At 40.6% G+C, this 21,817-nt stretch overlaps 2 protein-coding genes across 2 annotated transcripts in view; both read right to left on the bottom strand.

The window, feature by feature from the left end:
- Window positions 1-10,990: 10,990 nt before the first annotated feature.
- CH25H (cholesterol 25-hydroxylase) lies at window positions 10,991-12,454 on the bottom strand. Its single transcript, XM_019739001.3, has one exon. It carries the CDS (start codon window positions 12,316-12,318, stop codon window positions 11,506-11,508), a length of 813 nt encoding a protein of 270 aa, XP_019594560.3. The 5' UTR covers window positions 12,319-12,454; the 3' UTR covers window positions 10,991-11,505.
- A 6,423-nt stretch (window positions 12,455-18,877) lies between these two features.
- The window catches only part of LIPA (lipase A, lysosomal acid type), a 35,391-nt gene continuing 32,451 nt past the window's right edge, over window positions 18,878-21,817 (bottom strand). Inside the window, exons 9-10 of the mRNA XM_019738989.3 lie at window positions 21,210-21,281; window positions 18,878-20,344 (exon numbers count right to left, since the gene is read on the bottom strand). Coding sequence (XP_019594548.2) covers window positions 20,111-20,344; window positions 21,210-21,281 — 306 coding nt within the window. The 3' untranslated portion in view covers window positions 18,878-20,110. The remainder of the gene's footprint in view (window positions 20,345-21,209; window positions 21,282-21,817) is intronic.

Below are 21,817 nucleotides of genomic sequence, written 5' to 3'. Positions count from 1 at the left end.
AGACAAATACCATATGATATTACTTATATGTGGAATCTAAGAAAACAAAACAAATGCATAAGCAAAACAGAAAAAAATCCATAGATATAGGTAACAAGATGATGGTTGCCAAAGGGACCATCCTCCCTCCTTAGCATGGGAATAAAAAAAAAAATGCATCAAAAGAGCAAATTCAGGCTACAGCTGCCATTGGGGTCATCTTCCCAGACCTTGATCCCTACAAGGGGTGAGATGGAAAGCCCGCAAGGTGAACGTTACCATTCCGGGAACCTCTAGAGAATGTGGGTGGTTCTAAGATTGCCTTCAAGATTGGTACTGAGATTTGCCTAGAATTCACAAAATCTAGAAGTGTAGTTGTGACCCTCAAGAACAAACAGTTGTCTTTCCTCTCCTGCATCTTTCATCCAGGTATCAACGTTTCTCAAGTTTGTGGTGCATGAACCATTAGTATAAGGACTCCAAGTCCCTACCCCAGACCTGCTGAATCAGAACATCTAGAGTACAGCCCAAGAATTTATGGTTTTTACAGTTCCCTGGAGTGATTTTTATGTATTCTACAATTTGAGAACCATGGTTTTACAGGTTCATAAAGCCTCCTTCTAGGGTACTTATGAACTAGGCCTGACGATATATCAAAGTAGTTTCATTAAACTGGGAGATTCATTAGTGTTACATATTTCATTCTTCATGAGGACCAAATAGCAAGAGGTACCTCTCCAGATAGGCAATTATGAGGATATCAAGACACATAAGGCCCACATTCATTCTCCTTAATACACTTACTATCCTGTACTCCTTTGGTTTTAGGTACTTTTGTCACCCAAAAGCAGATTTTTAAAAATATAGTTATTTATTTAACAAATTGATAAATTAGTTCACACCTGCCATGAGATAGGTCCTGTGCTTGTCTCAACAACATAGAAATGAATACGTTAGGTTCCTGCCCATCAAAGAGTTCACAGTCCAAATCTTTCTTCCTGGTCTCCTCCAGCACTGCTACGGAACAATTCTCCACCTCATTCTCCACAGAGAAATTCCAGAAATTTCCTAGTTCACTGGTTTTTCACTGTGTTCCTTAGAGCTCTGAAGTGTCTCAGATGTTCTGCAGGGGATGTGTGGGTGGCCAATAAGTAGGCTCTGTATCACTACTTCCACTACTTCCTGTTCAACCATAACAGCTCGTTTTCTCTACTTATTTTTTATTACATGTCTACATGAAATTTCAAGACAAGAAAGTTTGTAAAGTATCCCTCTAGAATAGACATATTTTCAAATATTTACCTCCAACATAGAGTTTTCAGTGCTGTATTTCTACTCTTTCCTTCTTGTCTTCTTTTGATGTTTCTAGTTAATCAGAGAGAACGCTTCAAATTGGTGCTGATGTGTCATAAATTTCCCACCAGCAATAATTTGATGACGGCGGTTACCCTCAAGGGAGCTGGAAGCAGTTAGAAACACTAACTTTCAATGAAACTACTGCTTTGGTGTTTCACTTGGAAAAGAAGTTCTTGAAACAAAGTCAAGCCACACAGGAAATTCAAAACCACAAACCTTAACTCTCCCATTTCCTGAATTCTCATTCCAACCTGCTCCAAGCTTAGTCTAAACCAATTTCTTTGCTAAACTCCCCATTGAACTGTAGATTAGCACCTGCTTCCACTGTATTAAAAGATACTTCCATTTTCTAAAATAATACTTGCTTTTCACATCGAAAGCCTAGCTTCCAGTTAGTTCAATTGTTCACAAGAACCTAGGAGTTGAAAGAGACAAGAAGGGCTTCTTTATTTATCATCAATTAATGATGTACATTAATGCATATGCTTCTATCAGCATACACATTTAGACACAAAGAGTCGTGCTCCCCCCCACCCCCATCCCAGAGACCACATTTTAAGACACGAAGTAGTAGAAAGGAACTCTTGGGTGGTGTAAGCACAGATTTCTGAGGGGATAAAATAATGTCCAAGTCCCTGAGAATGAACACAGACTATAACCTGGCTGAGGGACAATAGGCTGGGCTGTTTGCACTCTACCTGTCGATACCTCTGTAGGCCAATAGGGGGCGCATGTTTACATGAGGGTATAAATACTTGCTTGGTCTTGGGGTAGTTCTTGTTGAAGCAATTCTTAATGGACAGCAATTGGAGGTCTGCCCCTTACTGTTTGTGTTGGCACTTGTAGCTGATTAGGGTTACAGGAAGGGCTATTTCTGGAGAAGGCAGTTTACAAAGACAGATTTATTCTACTGCAATACTCACTCAACTATAATTAGTCTAAACTCACTATAATAATTTGGATTGGTTTTAAATGACCCCCAATTATAGTGAATCTTTGGGTTCAGAACCTGAAAAAGCAAAGGATTTAAGTCTCCACGACTTCCAAATGGATACAGTGATTGCTATGGTCATTCTGGGAAGAAAAGCTCAAACAAAGTTCCAGACTCTTATCGGCTTTGTGAACTTGGACCTCTTGTTTGACCTCTCTAGCTTCATATTCCAGTTTTCTCTTTTGCGAGACATAATATTACATATCCATCCAACCTCACAAGGTTCTTGACGGTGAGAGCATTCTATAAAACTCTATATAAATGTAAGGGAAGTATAATAATCTTTTTGTAACTATTACTGAATTAAATGAAATCATTAACTGGACCCAGCTCAGACCGTAGACCCTTCTCAGATCCACTTAAAGTTAGTTTTTCTACTACCTCAAGCTCTCAGAGTGCAAACACCATTATTAAAGTGTAACTGGTAGAGAAAGACCTCTGTGGACCATAGCATTTAGGAAGTTAGCCTAGTGAAGAAGGAAACATGCCCAAATGAAAACTATTCATGTCCTCTCACTTATTCCTAAACTCATATCTCCTCTCACATATGGATAAAGGCACAGTCAAAGGCAAGAACAATGCTAAGCTGCATTTTCTGGAAAATGAAACATAAAAGGGTTCATCTCATGGGAGACTGACTCTAAAACTTACTGGCTTAAGCACACACAAGACTTAATGGCTTAAACACACGCAAGCACATGAAGGAAATCATCCAAAATTAACTCAAAGAAAATTGCTCACATTTTCCTGTGTTATAGCACCATACTGCCAAATCCAGCTACGCAATTTCTTTCACAGCATTTTTTGGAAGGTGGCAGGCATGTAGGGGCACATGAAAGGGAAATGCCCAAAGACTAGTACAAATGCAGGCATATCCATTACCACCTTATTGAGAAAACCACTCCACATCGTGAGAGGTAGTATGTCAGGTCTCTTCAGGTCATTTACTCAGAGTTATAAAAGCACGGAAAGCACCTTCAAGAAGGTGATTGAAAGGAGGAATGTAGGAAAGACAATGTGGTTGTCAGCAAAATCTTCTCTCCTCACTGAATAAAACACATTAGCCATACCAGGGCCTTCTCATACATATCTGTAAGTTATGCTTTTCATGCCTCCAGGGGGGCACCATTTATATTGATACCTATGAAAATGACACTCCCTAGAGTTGTTCAATGTACAACCTGCATGGCTGTACATAGCAGACCTAGGACAGCCTCCCTACATTTGAAGGAGGCAATGGAGGGGAGGCATATGGACAAAAGAGGCTTTACTTACAGATTGAATTCATATCCTGGTTTCCATATACACTCTGGACATTATCATGGGCAAGTCATGTAACCTCGCTGAGTTTCGATTTCCTCCTCTGTCAAAAAGTGATAATGAAAAGGTTGCTGGGATAAATAAGAGCTAAGTGACATCATGTAGGTAAAAGTGCCTGATACATGGAAGGGACTCAGTAGCTGACAGTTACAATCACCACTTAACCATGGAGATACATTCTGAGAAATGTGCTGTTAGGCGATTTCATCATTGTGCGAACATCATAGAGTGCACTTACACAAACCTAGATGGTACAGCCTCCTACTGTAATTGTATGTGCTATACTTTTACAGCACTGGCCGCTCAGTAGGTTTGTTTACACCAGCATCACCACAAACATGTGAGTAACGTGCTGTGCTACGACATTAGGAGAGCTACAACATGACCTCGGCTACAACATTAGGCCAGCTATGTCTTTATGATGACTACGACCTTATGACCGCTATGACTTTAAGACAGCTATGATGTCACCAGGCAGGAAGAATTTTTCAGCTTCATTATAATCTTATGGGCCCACCATCATATATGTGTCTGTCCGTTGACCAAAATGTCATCGTGCAGTGAATGCCTGTATTAGCATTGACTCAGACTGCCAAGCAGGTACTGGAGGAAGGAGGGCTCCTTTATTTATAGAACTAGTAATAATAATAATACCCTACATTTAAGTAGAGTTTCATGTATTGCTATCAAAATAATCTTTTCTGTAGGTATTAGTAGTAGATCCATTTTACAGATTAGTTAAGTCACTTTTCCAAAGTGACAAAGTAGAAAAGTGAAAACTCAAATTCCTTCTTTTGATTTACGGTCCAATGCCTTATCTCCTTCACCCCCTTTGTTTCTCAACAAGAAACAAAGGGGGTGAAGGAGGCACTTGAGTGAAGATCGTTTGGCAAACTGGGTTGTTTACTAAGCCTCTTTGGCAATGGATTTTATGAACTCACTAATATTTACTTAAGATACTTCCTTTTTTCCTCACCAGCGACCTTTTGACTGCTTTTATACAACCCAGGTATAAGAAAAGAGAGATCAGCTCTCCGACCACATACAAAGCACCAAGAGAAAGGAACTGAAACATATGGAGTTTAAACGTTGACTCCAACCTAAATTACTTCCATTTGGCAGGAAATGTGTTTTGTTTTCTCATCTTATAACAGATGTGTATGATATGGAAGATATGAACCAGTTCAACAATCACAACAAAAAGCAAGATTTTCAAGGGAGCTTATAATCTCATATTCCTTACCCTGATCCTGACCAAAGTTAGAATCCCCACTCCACACCTAAAATACCAAACTAATCAAAACTGAGGATTCTGAAATCTAACTGCTTGAGGTTTTATCCTGCTACATAAAATTTTGTGCAAGGTTCTTCACCACTTCGTGTGCCTGTTTTCTTCTTCTCTCTAAGACTGAGCTAGTAAATACAGAATAAGCCCTTAACAATAAAGGACTTTATGTATGGAAAGCATGTAGAAGAATTCTTGTTACATAGGAGGTGCTCAATAAATTAGGAGTGTATAATAATCCTAACTGTTTCTATACCTCGTATAACAGAGTTCAAAATACATGAAGCAAAAACTGATAAAACTAAAAAAGAAATAGACAGACATATCTACAATTATAGTGAGATTTCAGATACCCGCTTTCAATAATTGATAGACAAAGTAAAAAGAAACATATAGAAGACTTGGATAACACTTTAATGAACTTGATGTAATTGACAATTTCGGAACACTCCACCCAACAGAATACATATTCTTTACAAGTACTGTTATAAACTGAATGTGTTCCCCTACCTACTGCCAATTCATATTTGTATGTTGAAGCCCTAACCCCAGTGTGATGGTGGAGGTCAGGCCTTTGAAAGGTAATTAGGTTTAAATGAGGTCATGACGATGGGGCCCTCCTGATGAGATTAGTGTCCTTAAAAGAAGAGGAAGACAGGCCAAAGCTTGCTCCCTCTCTGTCATGTGAGGACATAACAAGAAAGTGGCTATGTGCAAGCCAGGATGGGGAGCCTCACTAGGAACTGAATCTGCCAGCCCCTTGAGCTTAGACTTTTCAGACTCCAGAACTATGAGAAATAAATGTCTGTTATTTAAGTCACCCAGTTTATGGTATTTTGTTATAGCAGCCCAAAGCTAAAATTCAGAGCATGAGGACCTGGATTAATTTATCAGCATCATCACCATTATTATTTAGTATAATTGACAGACAATACACTACACATATTCAAAGTACACAATTCGGTAAATTTTGACATATGTATATACCTATTAAACAAGCACTAAAATCAAGATACGAACATATCCATCATCCATGAAAGTCTTCTCGTGCCCCTTGGTGATTTATCTTTGCTGCTGCTTACCCTCCCCCAAACAACTACCGATCGCAATGGATTCATTTGCATTTTTCTAAAATCTTATACAAATAGAGCCATATAGTACACACTACCACGTTTCCCCGAAAATAAGATCTGGTCGCACCATCAGCTCTAATGCATCTTTTCAAACAAAAATTAATATAATACCCGGTCTTATTTTAATATAACACAAGACCAGGTCTTTAGAATAGAATAGAACATAATATAATATAATTACCAGGTCTTACATTAATTTTTGCTCCAAAAGACTCTTTAGAGCTGATGGTCCGACTAGGACTTACTTTTGGGGAAACGTGGTATATAAATAGACCATATAGTTCACACTGTTTTGGTCTGGCTTCCTTTACTTGGCATAATTAAGATTCATCTTTGTTGTAGCATGTAGTATCAATGGTTCTTTCCTGCTTATTGCTGAATTGTATTCCATTGTATGGATACTTTTAAAAACATTTCCTAAACAAAGAATTTCAGAGGTCACAGGGATAAAATAAAAGTTCACACCAATTACCCACAAAGTTATGTGGCAGGCTAGAGCTTAGCAAAATTTCAAATAAACACTCCTCTCAAGTTGCTACAAAATGATCAGAGCTGTTTATGTTGTATTTGTGCAAATGATTAACAAAGAGTACGAATTACAACAATCTAAGCAGTGTCCCATAACCACATTTCTGCTACTCAGCAAGAGACAGCCCCATTGGCTCTGAGGACCCAAAGAGTGGGGGGAAGCAGCAGGAGAAGCATAAAGAGCAAGAGTCTATGAGTTCTAGACCAGCTGTGTGATTCAGGGAAAGTCCCTTTTCAAGCGAGCCTCAGTTTCCTTACTCATAAAATAGGAAAACTGGACAGTCATGTCTCAGTCTTAGCATTTGTAGAATCTCTGCCCTTGACATGTTAGCACATGAGCTACCTTCCCTCACCAATGCTTTATCTCGGGTAGATCAAACGCACCGCCAAGGATGAGCCCCTTTCCTTTTGTCCACCTCACTGGGGACTCAAACTGCCTAGTAGGAGATGACTTTTTTCTAGTTAGTATCCAAACTACAAGAGATTCTTTCTTTCAAAAGCCCTTTGCTGCCAAATTCTACTTATGTAGCAGGCTGCAGCTCTTGGCTTGGAGCCCGTCTTGGCACGGAAAGAAGGGCCCTCTTCTGGCGTGTTTCATAGTGACACAACTTCTGACTCGGTCACAAATAACTACTTACTGCTCTGGCTACTTCTGCGAACTGTGCTGTCCTGGGGCCATCTTCCTCTAACTCTGTCCCTGTGAGGCATCCCTCCCCTCCTCTATTCTCCTGAGACTCAGCAGGGAAGGAAGAAGGAGGAGGTGGTACGGAGCCTGAGAGGGAGTGGCTGGATCAAGGAAGCTGTGAAGGAGTATTGTCATGGCAGGGATGGAGGGAGACGTGAGCCGTAGCACCTTGATGTCTTCATAGATACCTAAGGTCCACATTGTCACTGTCGGCATAAAGAGCATTCGCTCATCCACTCGGCATCCTACTGCCCTATCTCATTTGATCTTAGGCAAGGCCAGTTGTTACTACCCCACTTCTCCCCATTTCACACAGAGGGCAACTAATGGTCAGAGTGATTCAATGCTTTCCCTCAAAACAAAAAATCAGGCAACTCAACCCAAGCCTCCTCAGGCTCTAAATTCTAGAGCCTACATCTAAGGACATTTATTGTGCTCTTTCCAAGTGTCAGATCCTTGAAGGAATCAAAGATCTATAAGACATGGCCTCTTCTCGCAGACACCTTTCTCTCAGTAAAGAAGGCAGAGAGTAAAGTTACTCTAAGAAGTGCCAGTAAAGTAGGCATGAGAAGAGGGGAGCAAGGAAATCAGGAAATCTTCCAGCTACAGGGAGGAAGGAAACCTTGCTCTAACTTTGACCTACCATTTCAGGGACAGAAGAGTCACAGGACCAAGCAAGACTTCCATGGGAGCTGTGGAAGAGAGACAACTTAAGTTTCTCTTCTTGTTTTGAATAGTGATCAAAAGATACCGCAAAAAAGGAAATAAGCAAAATATTTGCTGGGGTTGGGGGAGGAAGGGGGGAGAGTACCCTTGGGCCTTTGTCTAAAGAACTTCTCTTCACACTAACTTGCTTTTTTTTTTTAACTTTTAAATACAAATTAATGCATCCCAGCTGAAAGGGAGAAAGAGAGATACACTGAATGATTGACCTCTGGTTTGGTACCCAAAAAAGTATGAACTTGGATTATAGCTGCAGTGGGAATACATTCATTGAATGGGGATGGAAGTTACTTTCTACTTTCTACTGTTCTCTAGCATTTAAAATTTTTCCATGTGCATGTATTACTTTTATGACAAAAGAAAAATTCATTTCTTCCTCTCCACCTCATCTCCACTTGTTTTGGGACAGGCATATTTTCTCTCACCTGTAATCATAAACCTTTTGTAACAACTTGTAACAAAAGAGCCTCTGTCTGCAGAGTGTTTGCTGTGTGTGAGGCAGAGTGCTAAATTCTCTAAATATCTTCCTTATTCCTCACTACAATTCTAAGGGTAAGTTCTACCACCATCTTTTATACATGAAGAAATTGAGCTTCAGAGAGATTAACATAGTTAAAATGTCCACACTACCCCAAAAATCTATAGAGTCAATGCAATCCCTATCAAAATTCCAATGGCATTTTTCACAGAACTAGAACAAATAATCCTAAAATTTATATGGAACCATAAAAGACCCCAAATAGCCACGGCAATCCTGAGAAATAAGAACAAAGTGAGAGGTATCACACTACCTGATATCAAAATATGCTACAAGGCTATAGTAATCCAAAGAGCATAGTGTTGGCATAAAGACAGACACATAGATCAATGGAACAGAATAGAGAGCCCAGAAATGAATCCATGCCTACAGTACATGGTCATTTAATTTATGACAAAGGAAACAAGAATTTAAATTGGGATAAAGACAGTCTATTTAATAAATGGTGCTGGGAAAACTGGATCACCTTCTTATGCCATATACAAGAACAAACTCAAAATGGATTAAAGACTTAAATGTAAGTCCCAAAACTATAAAACTCCCAGGAGTTTTCCCTTACCTGAGGAGATATGTCAGTAAAAATATTACTAAGGGTAATGTCTGAGATTTTATTTCATATATATATATATATATATATATATATATATATATATAGTCATGGGATATAAAGTACAGTATAGGGAATATAGTCAATGGTATTGTAATAGCTATGTACAGTGTCACAGGGGTAGTAGACTCGGTGGGGTTATCACTTTGTGAGGGGTGTAAATGTGTAATCATTATGTTGTTTTATATACCTGAAACTAATAAAAAAAATTTTTAAAAGCAGACCCTCTTGTGAGGGGTTGAGGGGAAACTCCTTTTTTAAAAAAAGAAATAAATTGAGCAGATTTTTGTAAACAAACAAAAAAAAGAGAGAGAAGTGCATGAAAATGTGAACAATTTCATTATTATTATTATTATTATTATTATTCTCTCAACCTATCTGAAAAATTGCTCATCCTCACCATTTCCCCACTTCCACCTCCCAAAATTTTAAAAACTAATAAGACATCTGACTTTGTGAAAGTCTTTCTAAACCCAAATGATTTTCATGTGTACAATTTACTCCAAATGCAAAATTCCCTACACAGTGAGGCAATACGACACCCGTTTTAAATTCTTGGAGAGTGAGCTGTGCTCTATTGTCAATTGCTGTGCCTGGTGCTGTTCAAAACAACCAGTATTTGTATCATATATTCCATACCTGCCTGTTCATCTTTCTTTTCTTTCTCCATTCAGCATGTTGACCATGATATTGATATATTACCTCCAATGCAGCATTCCCCCCTTGTATCTCACCACCTGTTTGTGTGGATTTCGCTTTTATACCTTGGTATAATCCTTCAGTCCCAGCATGGTCTTGCTATCCACAGAAGGAGAGATGACTTCAGGGAAGGAGCAAAGAGAGCACACACATTGGGAGGGAATGCGAGAAAATGCCTGTGAGCAGCCAGGCATTCCGATTGCATTTTGCCAAAGATTCTAAGGGCCTGAACACATTTCTCAGGAGTTTCATTTGGCAGACTCTGGAGACCAGGTCTTTAGATAGGTTTTTCACGTTTAAGCAAGATAGTGTGAGTCGTGTATAATGAGCCTAGAATTACATGCAAAGCTGCCATTCTTTATACTTTCTGTCTAAATTGTCTTAATTTTTAATTTCACCCTATCTAACTTGGTTACAAAGATAAAACTAAGATAATTAGGCAGCCACTGGATGGAATACGTGATGGGTGACAGGTGTGTGGTCAGTACTAGGGACATTTACTGTCACAAGTAATCTTTAGGAACATCTAAGACACAATCTCCTTTTATAGATGAGGAACCACGGGTCTAGGGTCACGTTTTACTTTTCTTCCTTGAGAAAGGGGTATGCAGTTTACATGTTTGTCTTGCTTAAGAAAAGTGAATAGACAAAAATCCCAGATTATAGAGGAGATGTGTATGGTGGCCGTTTACACTAAATGGCTTAATTGAAAGGGGGACAATACTCAGAAACGCACATACTTGACTCACCAGTTTTACAAAGCAAGGTACTCCATAAATTCTATTCATCCCCTAACACCATCCTCCCCACAAATAATCAAATAGTTGCTCAGTGTTAATCTCTCTAAAACTTTGCAGAGCAATTCCTTCAATTGCCTGTGATGCAGAAACCAGCTGAAATACAAACAGAATAGTGTTTTTTCCTTTGTGAAATCTCTAGACCAAAGCTACCAATACACCCCTTCTCCTGCCTACTTCTCTCCTGCTACTCCTCCACCCCCATCCCAAAACACCAACTCCAGATTTGTCTCTTTTCCTGGTAAGGCTGATGGAGGCTCTGAATGATACCTGCTATCCCAGCTCTCTCTCCCCATTTTAGTTTTTTGCGGGCTAAATGCCAGTGAAACAACAGACAGTACTTGTTTCATTTAAGTTGTTTGTTTGGTTTTTTAAGTACAAATCACATTTCTGTCAATATAAATAAATATACAGTTCTATGAAAAAATAGAAAATATACAATAATCTTAGTTACTGTCCAGCAGGAACATGCTTCATTGTTTATAGAGTCAGAGAACACATTCTCCATTAAAAATATGTTATTTTAGGAAATTCCTTGTCCTACAAACAAAACCTTCTAGAGATGACTTAAATATCCCCGTTGCGAGTGTCTCTGTCCAGGAATCAAGGCTATTGAAGTGAGCTAGAATCCCACACCAAAAACACAAACATTATATAAATTAGTTTATCAGGTTGCAAAAATACATCAAATTTTATAAATTTCCATCAGGTAATAAGTTACTTACTAAAAAAACAAACAAAAAAAAAAACAAAAAAGCTCTGGTGTGTTTCTCCTGATTCAAGTGTGAAACGCACAACAGTCCTGAGTCTGAGTGGCAGCCACTGCCCACTGCAGCCACAGCACCACACGGGCAGGGGCGTGTGTTACTTGGCTTGAGCAGACCGCAGAGTTCCCAATATTTTGTCCCAGTGTGTGAAATAAGGGGCGAAGTTGCAGTTAAACTGAGAGTGATGCAAGTCATGGTGGGCCACGCCCCCGTACCACCCGAAAGGTACCAGTCTGTGCGTGGACCAGGGGAAGTCATAGCCCGAGTGATCCTCCACCGACAGCCAAATGTTGAACACGTGGAAGACCAGGACGGTGAGCGGGTGGCACTCCAGCAGTACGACGTTCAGCATGTCGAAGAAGCCCAAGGAAAACAGCTCCCAGACGCCCATGTACTGCGTGGCCAGCGCGAACGAGGGCGAGTTCTCGTGGTGCTTCTTGTGGAAGGTCCGGTACAGCCAGGGCACCTTGTGGTGCAGCACGTGCCACAAGAAGAACTCGGCATCGAAGAGCAACAGGCAGCACACGACGTGGCACACCAGCTGGCGCAGCTCCGGGGCTTCAGAGGGCAGGCGGGCCGGGCCGCGCGCCCAGTGCAGCAGTGTCACGGGAACCACGAACACCAGGTGCTGGTAGAGCGTCTGCCACAGGCAGGGCAGCAGCTGCCGCGCCGTCGGCCAGAAGTTGGAGTGGATTTTGTAGCGCCGCAGCGCGGGCACCCAGGGGCACAGGAGGTCCAGCACCACGAAGGGCAGGCAGAAGCCCAAGTAGGTGGTGATGGAAAAGATGGCCGGGAAGAAGGGCGACTGGGTGAGGGCCTCCCGGGTCCTCAGGCGGTCCCAGAGCGGCTGCAGGAACAGCTGGCCCGAGCTACAAAGAATCTGGAGCTCAGAGGTGTTGCGGCCGCTCATGGTGAGGCTGCGTCTGGCGGCGGGTGCTGCTGGGGTCCCACGGCCTTTTCTTAGGACTCAGGCCCCGCCCCAAATGACATCAGCCGCCTTTTCGCTCCTTTTACTGGCTGTCCGAAGCTTGCATAAATATGTAACCCCACAGAGTTGCGCTTAGTTGCTAAAATACATACCTGCAGCTGCTTTTACACATGCACTATGCAATGGCACTTAGTAACTTTTCAAATGCGTGCAGAATTATGTTCTGATTTTTTAAATTGTACAATTCATATACGATACAACCAATGCACAGATCCTCAGTGTAGTTTCTACGAGTTTTGACAATTCAGTTCATCCGTGTCACTTCCACCCTCAAACAAGATAGGAAATATTTCCATCACCACCAGAAAGAACTCCTTTGCAATCAGAGCACGATTACTTATATTTTTGAATGCATACATATAATTGCGTCTATGTTTTCAAAAAGACGCAAGTATAACTGCATTTTTAAAGACTTTTTAAAGTGGCGTGCCTTCTGTGTTTCGGATCTTCTCTGTCTGCACACCCAGTATCGATCTACCCAGCAGTGAGCCGCAAATTATCCTTTCTGAAGGGAATCGCAGGTCTCCAGCTGCGCGCGGCGGCGATCAATGCAGGAAATCAGACAAGACCTGGTGGCGGGACGGAAACGTCCTCCAGTTCCAGTCTCCGGAGATCTATCCCCACCGGCTCCCGGCAATCTCCAAATTCCACCGCGTGTAGACTCACCCGGAGGAGCCAGCAAACCCCAGCGGTTGGGTCGTCCTTACGCATGGCGCCCCGAGCGCGCAGACCGGCGAAGGGAAGGGGGAGACCTCGCGGTGAAAGAGGGGACCGCGACTGTTAAGCTTCACTTTACCAAAAAAAAAAAAAAAAAGGTGCTGGGTTTAACATCCAGCGCCTGCGTCGCCCTGGCTAAAAAGACCCTGCATCTATCTCAATTTGGGGGTGGAAACAATGAAATCTGTAAAGCACCCACTTTGTTTCTCAAGGGAATATTTACGTGTTCCTGAAGCCTCACAGAGACTGTTGGTTGAGATGATGTCGCGCCTACCCTGACTTTCCCTCCGCAGGCTTCGCTGCGCCAACTTGCCCCTTGTCCTTGGCCCCCCTTTCCTCCAAACCATTCCAGGCGCAGAGAGCCGGACTGCGAGACCGACCCCATCCCTGCCTTTCTCCGCCATCAAATTGGGGTTGACGCCGGGTACTAAGCATAAGGAAGTCGGTACCAGCAGAGCTCACAGAAGACCTCAGAACCAACAACAACAAAAAGATCCCCATGTTTGACCAGGGTAGCTGACACAGGACACAAGGGACGCCTAGAGAATAGAAGTTTTGGACAAAACCTTTGAAGCTAGGGACCAATCCTAATCCTGGTTTTGCCTTTTCTGTCTATGAGGTTGGAGCAAGTGCTTCACTCCTTCAAGTTCAGCATTTTCATATCTATCCACACCCGAAGGGAAATAATAGAGGTAGCTATCTCACCTCATGAGTCTATTTTGAGCATTAAATAGGAAAATAATAATAATAATAATAATAATAATAACGCTACCATGTAATGTCTGCCAGGCATTAGCTAAGTGTTTTACTGGAAGCAATTTCACCCAATCCTTAGAAGAGCTGGGTTCTCCACACTGCCAAGAAATGGGCATTATTATTATTGCTGTGATCTTACAGAAGTAAAAGCCTAGTGCCTGGCACACAGTAAACATACAAAATAAGACACATATTATTTTAACTTTGCACTCCACATTTTACGTAAAGAATAATTGAGGAAGCTTGCAGATGAAATTATGGAAAGAGAAATAAAAGATATAAAGCCACATATTACGAGGAAATAAGTACAACAAAAATATAGACCACTATATGGGCCTAGAAATATAATAATATATAGGACCTAATATGTATATATTATACATATATAATTGGCCAATTAATATGTAATTACATATTTATAATTATAGGACATATATGGTATATACAGGAATATACATACACACACACACACACACACCTACAATAGGCCAATTCATAATTCAGAACCTCCTAACTGGTGCATGTCCCTGAACTGCCACTGATGGAATATGGATATTCCTTAGGTGCCCATTCTCTGGAACCCCAAGCCTCTGGCCCTACTGCACCCTTTTTTTTTTGAACCTCAGTGTGCCTGCCATAAGATTGTTGATATTCTGCTTGTGTTTTGAGGAGATAAAGTTTCAAAGGAGCTTTGAGCTTCTTGATAGCCGATGCAAAAAACGAAAGAAGGTGGATTTTCTAATGTCTTGGAAATACAGATAGAAGTGGAGATAGGTACGATGCAGGCCCCTGGCCTCCTTGCTGCTGGGTTTCTTCCAATTGGACAGCCTGTCCTTCCGCGGCTCCTCTTCAATACCCTCCCCCCTCCCACCCTCCCCCGCAGTGATCTTTCCAATGCACCTGTAGTGTAACCTAGGGACTTTTTTCTTTCCCATTCCTGACAACATCACCCTGCCCTTGAACTTTGTATGGCCCAAGTAGCATCTGAGAGAGAAGAGGAAGGGCTTCTTCTCCTTCACTTTTTTTTTTATGATTTAAAAAATTAAAAAAAAAGTTTATTTGATAATTAGTTACACCGCACTGTTGAACATATCATGTACCATTTACTGAGCCTTCATTCTTGGCCTTCGCAGTGCTCCAAAGGAACCAGCAAAGCTCACTTTCTCAGGCTTACAAACGACTTCTGCTCAGAAGTATGAGTACAAGTGCAGCTATCTTGGGGCAAGTGGTCAGTTAAAATCTCGTCAGTTGTCCATTCCATGTCATGGAGGACACTAAAAAAGCTGGCACAAATTGTTGGGTGACCTAAAACAGCATCACTTGATGGGCCCAAATCAAATTGAACCCTCTTTAGTCTTGACTAAAGTGGTGTCATTTCTTAAATTGGCAAATGTGCACCTTTAAACACTTTTAATTTACACAAAATTTATATAATGGATTGCTAGATGAATAGGTCTTTTTAGGTCACAAAGTCTGTCTTCTAGAATTTTTCCCCCACAGTGTCAAGCATTATACCTTATACATAACAAGTGTTCAAAAGATATTTGTGGACTCAATGTATATTTTAAAAGATATCGGCTCTAGGGTGGCCAAATGGCTCAGTTAGTTAAAGCGTGAGCTCTCAACAACAACGTTGCTTGTTCAAAAGGCCCTGGAGAAACACACTGTTCCCCAGTATTTCCAAATAAAAATTAAAAAAAAAAAAAGATATTGGATCTAAATCAAGACTAAAAAGAATGGTTGTTTGTTGGGTTTTTTTTTTTTTTTTTTTGCCCTGGTTATATAGTTTAGGTCTACTTATCCACAGGGGTAGTTTTCTGTAAAAGGGGGCATTTACTGATTTGATATTAGGACTTTGGCCACACTATTTCTCGTACTTCTCCAGTTAATGTTGACTTCTTGTGTATCATTATCTTGGCATGGTCTTTCTGACAGGGTTGGGGGACAGGAATCCTTTCTTTTCTAGCTATCCCAGATATCAAATCATTTTTCTGAGCACAACAACCAGGTCTTCACACATGTTTAACACAATCTCGAAGTCATTGGTACCAACTCACCAAATGACTTTGGACACTGCCCTTTCCCCAAAAACAGATCATGTAGTTGGCAAAGCCCATTGTCTATGACATAATCTGTTTCATGATTCTGTGTGACCTTTATGATTGTTTCTTTCCAAAATGAGGTGAGACTGTCTTGGCATAGAGCTAAACAAAATGATTATTCCTGGATATCAGAGATGAGAAATGTTGTCATGTCTTACAACTATAACATAAGATTCAGAGAGAGTGGAGTAATCTCAAAGATCAAAGTCTAATTCCTCGTTGTAAAGATGAAGACTCAGCTTCAGAGAAGTCAAGACTAGCTAGGATTAAATAGCAAGTTCCAGCCAAACTGAGAGCAGAACCTGGTCAATGTCAGTTTCAAGGTAGGTGCCTCTACAGGAGTCTGAAGTTAGTATGGGGCATTGAAGTTGCATTTATAGGGCAGTTTGCAAAAGACTCAGAAAACATTAATTACCCCTCCAAAACAGGGGAAGCTGATGAAGAATATGGGGGCTGTTAGCTCCCCCAAGAGACTCCTTTTTAACAGATGCTGAAGCATATTTGGCTTTAAACACTTTATATTTTTGATCCATCTGGGTCACATGTATGTAGGTGCTTCTACTGATATTTTTGTAACTCTCATCCAAGTCCTTAAAATATTTAAAATATATAAAATTATCCCCATTAAAAAGCATGACATTGCCTGCAAGACAGAGGAAATGCTCGCCTCACCTGACAAAGGGGTTGTTGCAAAGATCAAAGTCTCATGAGAAGGCTTCATGTAAAATGTCACAATGTAAAATGCAAAGTATTTTTGTTAATACTACTAAAATATGTGGGCAGAGAAAGCGTTTTCTGCTTAGTTTGGAATTGATCTTGAAATCTGCCCTTAGCACAATATCATAAGTACTCAATAAATACTCGTGAATGAATTACTATAAACTTTTCAAAATCAGAATTACTGCAATCTGATGTTGCCTTTCAGGGGTCACAGTTTAAAAATCTCTCCATATATTAAAAAATAAATGACGACAGTTAAACTTACAGTGTACTTTAAATGTTTACATTGAACAAATTAAGACCTTTAATACCCACAAACACAGAATAATCTTCATTATTTGGAGATAATATAGTCGAAATTTTGTTCCTTAGTGTGAGGCCTAGGGTTAAAGACATCTCTACTTCCGCCCCTGTGTCTGATGTTCTGACAACTCAATTAGGCAAATTTTTATTTTCATGTCACATTTGGGCACAGGTATTCTTTGAGAACATTTTTCAGATGTTATGCATTAGACATAATCCTAGCAATGACCACAGACATGGTTGATCTTACCAGTCAGTCCTCAAAGGAGAAATCAACAAAGTTCTCTGCCTTTCCTAGAGGAAGGAACTACAGAAAGCCTCCTTACGAAAAAGTTTGGAAGCCAAGAGTGCCCTCTTGTGGTGAATGAAAAGAATAACCTCGTTCTCAGTTGTAACTTCATTTGATAGCTTTGCCCCTGTAAACAGGCAAAGATTTCCAGTTCCAAGTTGGTAGAAAGTTAACTAGTCTACTCCTTGCCCTAGAGGTCTGTGGAAATCTTTGCAATCTGCTTAACAGAACACATAGCAAACCCAATTGAAAAAAACAGAGTCAGAACTCCTACAAATTTGTTATAAGACTCCTTGTGGTACAAGACCCAGCCTCGTTCAGCACTCTCAGCCAACAGTGAAACAAACCTACAATAATGCAGACCAGGTTATGAAGATATAAAAAATGATATAAAGAGCCTATGCAGCTATGTCAGGAGCAAGAGGCCACCAACAAAGGCAAGCGTACAATGTAACCCAACGTTAGCAAGAACAGCAATGCAACGTCTCTACCTCTAGACTGGCCCACATGCTGAAGAAATATTCCCAGAGAAAAGTTTGGAAAGGTGAAAGAGAAACACTCCAATATAAGACGGACTCTACAGAATGAAGCCCCTGATCGTTCCCATGGTCTGCTGTGTGGGAGCTTTAATCACAAGTTCTCAAGGGCATCTACAGGGGCCTCCATGGTAGCAACCAAAGCAAGAGAAACCAAGTCACCTCTGGCACTGACCCATTCTTTCCCGAAGCTCTTGCCCACTGCTGGTGGAAAACAACAAACAAAAATACCCACTCAGTGTCCCTTTCTCTCTGGCCCTACCCAAGAATCTTGTACCTGGTTGGCTAAACCAGTTTGCCTTGGTCAAAGGAAAAAGAAGTATTTTTTCTTTGGGGGGACATAAGGCGAGCAAGGAGAGTGGCACTCTCCTGGGGATGTATGTCCTTTGCATTTAGTACAGTTTTATTCATTCCTATGGTTACTATGAAAAAGCAGATTCCATTTCAGTCCTTACACCCTCCCAGATGTTATCTGGGCATCTAATTTCATGTAGATAAATGACAAAAAGTCCATCATTTTTCACACATTGTGTCAGTCCACATATATTTACTGACTATATTCGTGTTAGATTCTGGGTATGCAGAAATGAGTAAGATGTATCTTCTGCCTTCAGTCTCACAGAGTAGTGAGAGAGATCACTTTAGACCCCTATATCTAAGTTTTGGGGGCCCTATAGTATGACTTGTTTCTGCCAGTTTCAATTGTTTCATTTGCTCAAAGAGGGAGTTGGATGGACAGTCCCTGAGTCCATGATCCTGCCTACACCAGCCACCCCCTGAAGATGGGGTTAATCACTGCTTACTCACCACTCACTCAGTGGAGCCTGCAGGATAATGTCCAAGCCAGTGTCTCCAAACATCCCCCAACCTTCCTTATGTTTGAAACCCCTCTCTGCTCTCCATGGGAGATCAAACGTACACCAGCAGTATCAGTGAGGGTTACAAGGAGTAAGGATGAGGGGGGTAAGATGAGAAAGAAAAGCATAAGTCCTGCCAAAAGAGAAAGGAAGTAGAGAGTGACTATTAAATAAAGGAGAACACACACATACACACAATCCTTCCAGCCTATGAAACTCACTGAGTTTTACTGAAAAGTTTAAATAAGACTTTTTAAATGTTACAAAGTAGTATTATGCTGTCTCCACATATTAGCTAATATAAAATATCATTTATTATTGCAACTAAAGTAACTATTATCAGAAAAACATATCAACTGTCATTCTGTCCATCTGACAGTAGTGCAAGGAAACGATGCTGTGAGAAAAGCAGGTGAATATGGGCTTCCTGACACAGGAGTGCAAATCAAGAGTATTACAAATATGGACACATACAAAACTGAAAAACATAGCGATTCCCTGAGCTTTAATCTTAAAACATTCACATTCATATTTCTTTTGTGTAAAAATGAATTAGGACACTGTTCACGGGCAGCCTCACGGCTTTTGCTTCACACACATGGTCACTGAGCGACAGCAGCTGGTTACGAAAGTACACTCATTTCAGGAAAAATAGTGGTATCACTTCTCCACGGGACTTTTCTTCTCAAACAAGTAGCTTTATGACCTGCCACACAAGACTTCGTGAATATAGATGGTTGGCTATATCAGTCTTCAAGCTATTTAAAATAGAGTTCTTGTTTTTAATGAGTGGCATTTCTTTTTGACTTCCACAAGTCATCTGAGCAATTTAAACATTTGCTAAATAACAATGATCGCAGATAGATTGGATAAAATTCATTACAGAATCTTTATAACTGGCATGGCTGGGGTGTCACTGGATTTGACTCAGCACTGACTGCATGAGAACACAAGAAAGGGTCATTGGGATCCCTAAGACAAGGCCATTCCACTGGAGAGTCTGGCAAGGCAAAGAGAGGAGAACTGGGTGCTTATCCAACGAGCTTTCCTCAAGTCAGTGTCAGACTACTTACCAATGAACAACACAGTTTAAAAATGCAACACATACATCAATGTGTCCTGTGTGGGGGTAAGAAAGCAATATAGTGTATTTTACATTGTATGGATAAACAGAATGGCTATGACCTTTCACAAGTCAGTCAGAATTTTTAAAGACTTATATGGTTGAGACACTAGCTTCATATTTGGCCGTGATTAAACAGAAAAGCAAGTGAATTTCTAACCATAGCTGGGCATCATCAACGCCATAATTTTCTGAGACATAAAAACACAAAAGGCCTGAGAAAGAAAAACAAGTATTTCAGAGAAATTAAGGCAACAAATTTGAACACAATTCAATCACTGCCTTGACAGTAAATTTCTCCAGTTTGGCTTTCACTGGTATTTCTTCATTAGATTCACCATTTTGTTGTAGAGCCGCCAAGGGGCATCCAAGCCCCAGATAAAGTCAAGATGCTCCCATTCAGGAATGGCCTCGTGATACACCAAGTTGGAGATCTGGGTCAGTAAGATACTGATGTCCTTCACATCCGCCAGCCAGTCCTGATTCCCGCTCCACACAGCAGTCGGCACAAGCATGTCTTTCACATTGTAAGTGGGAGGGTAAGTCTATAACAAAAACCCACAGAAACCTCTGTTGTGGTTGTTTTAACTTACAAAAACACAATCAACACTCTCCATTAAACATTAGTTAATTTGATCCGAGACTAAAAGACGATATTTTGAACATCGTTCTCAGTTGACTTTTCAAGTTACTGTTACCAGAACAAAATGAAACCTAACTCACAGTGCAAGAATACGAAGGCTAGTCCCGCCAGCTACTGAGCTGGGACCCTGTGCTACCACAGTGCCGAGTGTCTAATCCCCGGGGAGGAAGGCATCCTCCCAGGGAGGCCATGCAAAGCAGCAGAATCCAGGGGTTGGGAAGGGGCTTTAGAGTCCATACTCTCCTACTTTCCCTCTCTCTGGGGTGTAACACAAATCACAGAAGTTCTCTGAAGCTCAGTTTCTTCCTCTTTAATAATAAGCATAATCCCATCTATATCACAGGGATATTGTGAGAATCAAGAAAAACACAGGCAAAGTGCCACATACTTTAGAGCACTTTGCACTAGAGAAATGGTAAATTTATTGTGTAAGGGAGAAAGGGCTGAGGCAATGTATGTTGGCCAAGGCCTTCCAGCTACCAGGTAACACACCTAGGTGGGCTTGCCTGACTTTAAAATCTGTGTTCCCGATCTCTATGTATGACGGATGATAGTGGTGACAGTTGTTAGACAGAGCCAGGGAAAGGACAGAAAGGGGAGGCCCAGTCTGCAGCACTTAGGTTGTTCTGGAATTGAGACACTGTCGAGTCAACTCTCCCAAACATTTCCACAGCACCTGAGCCCAGCCAGAGGCCTGATAACTCAGGCTGGCTTCCTCGATGACTTTTCAGGGCCTATTTTAATTATAAAGACTCTGAAAACTTTACCTGGTTGTAATGAAAATAATTCTTGGCACTGCTTCCCCAGTCAAAGGCTTGAAACTTTTGAAATTTAAAAGCCTAAAAAGAAGATAATTTTGAAAAAGTTATCTGACACAGATGTTTGAGATAATACCACAGATATCTAGTTAGCCACATCCTCAGATATCCATTTTACACCAACACCCAGATTTACTCTTCATTTGCAAACTGTGATTTAAAATAAACAGCATTATTTTGCTCTCCTTTACTAAAGGACTCAATTTCTCATTGTATGATTGGAAAGTAGCTATTGTATGACACAATAAAGCAGCTGTACACACATGCTGTGAATTATACTAGATCAATGGCTATACCTGTTAGATAAACTTTATGCGTACATTTTTAACTGAAATTTAAATCTTAAACTTTTTCAAAGAGTTAACTATCTTACTTGGGAAATATATATATATATATATATATATATATATATATATATATATATATATATATATATATGATATACTGTAGATTAATATATACAAAGGGTGCCAAAAAAATGTATACACATTTTAAGAAAGGAAAAAAACTGTATTAAATTGTAATACAATGAATGACGCTGGCATTCATTTGATTAA

The sequence above is a fragment of the Rhinolophus sinicus genome, chromosome 15, assembly GCF_057876585.1.
Source record: "Rhinolophus sinicus isolate RSI-liver-muscle chromosome 15, RSI-T2T, whole genome shotgun sequence".
Classification (NCBI taxonomy): domain Eukaryota; kingdom Metazoa; phylum Chordata; class Mammalia; order Chiroptera; family Rhinolophidae; genus Rhinolophus; species Rhinolophus sinicus.
The sequence above is the reverse complement of the archived record's forward strand: the minus strand, read 5'-3'. Positions and strand labels throughout refer to the sequence as shown.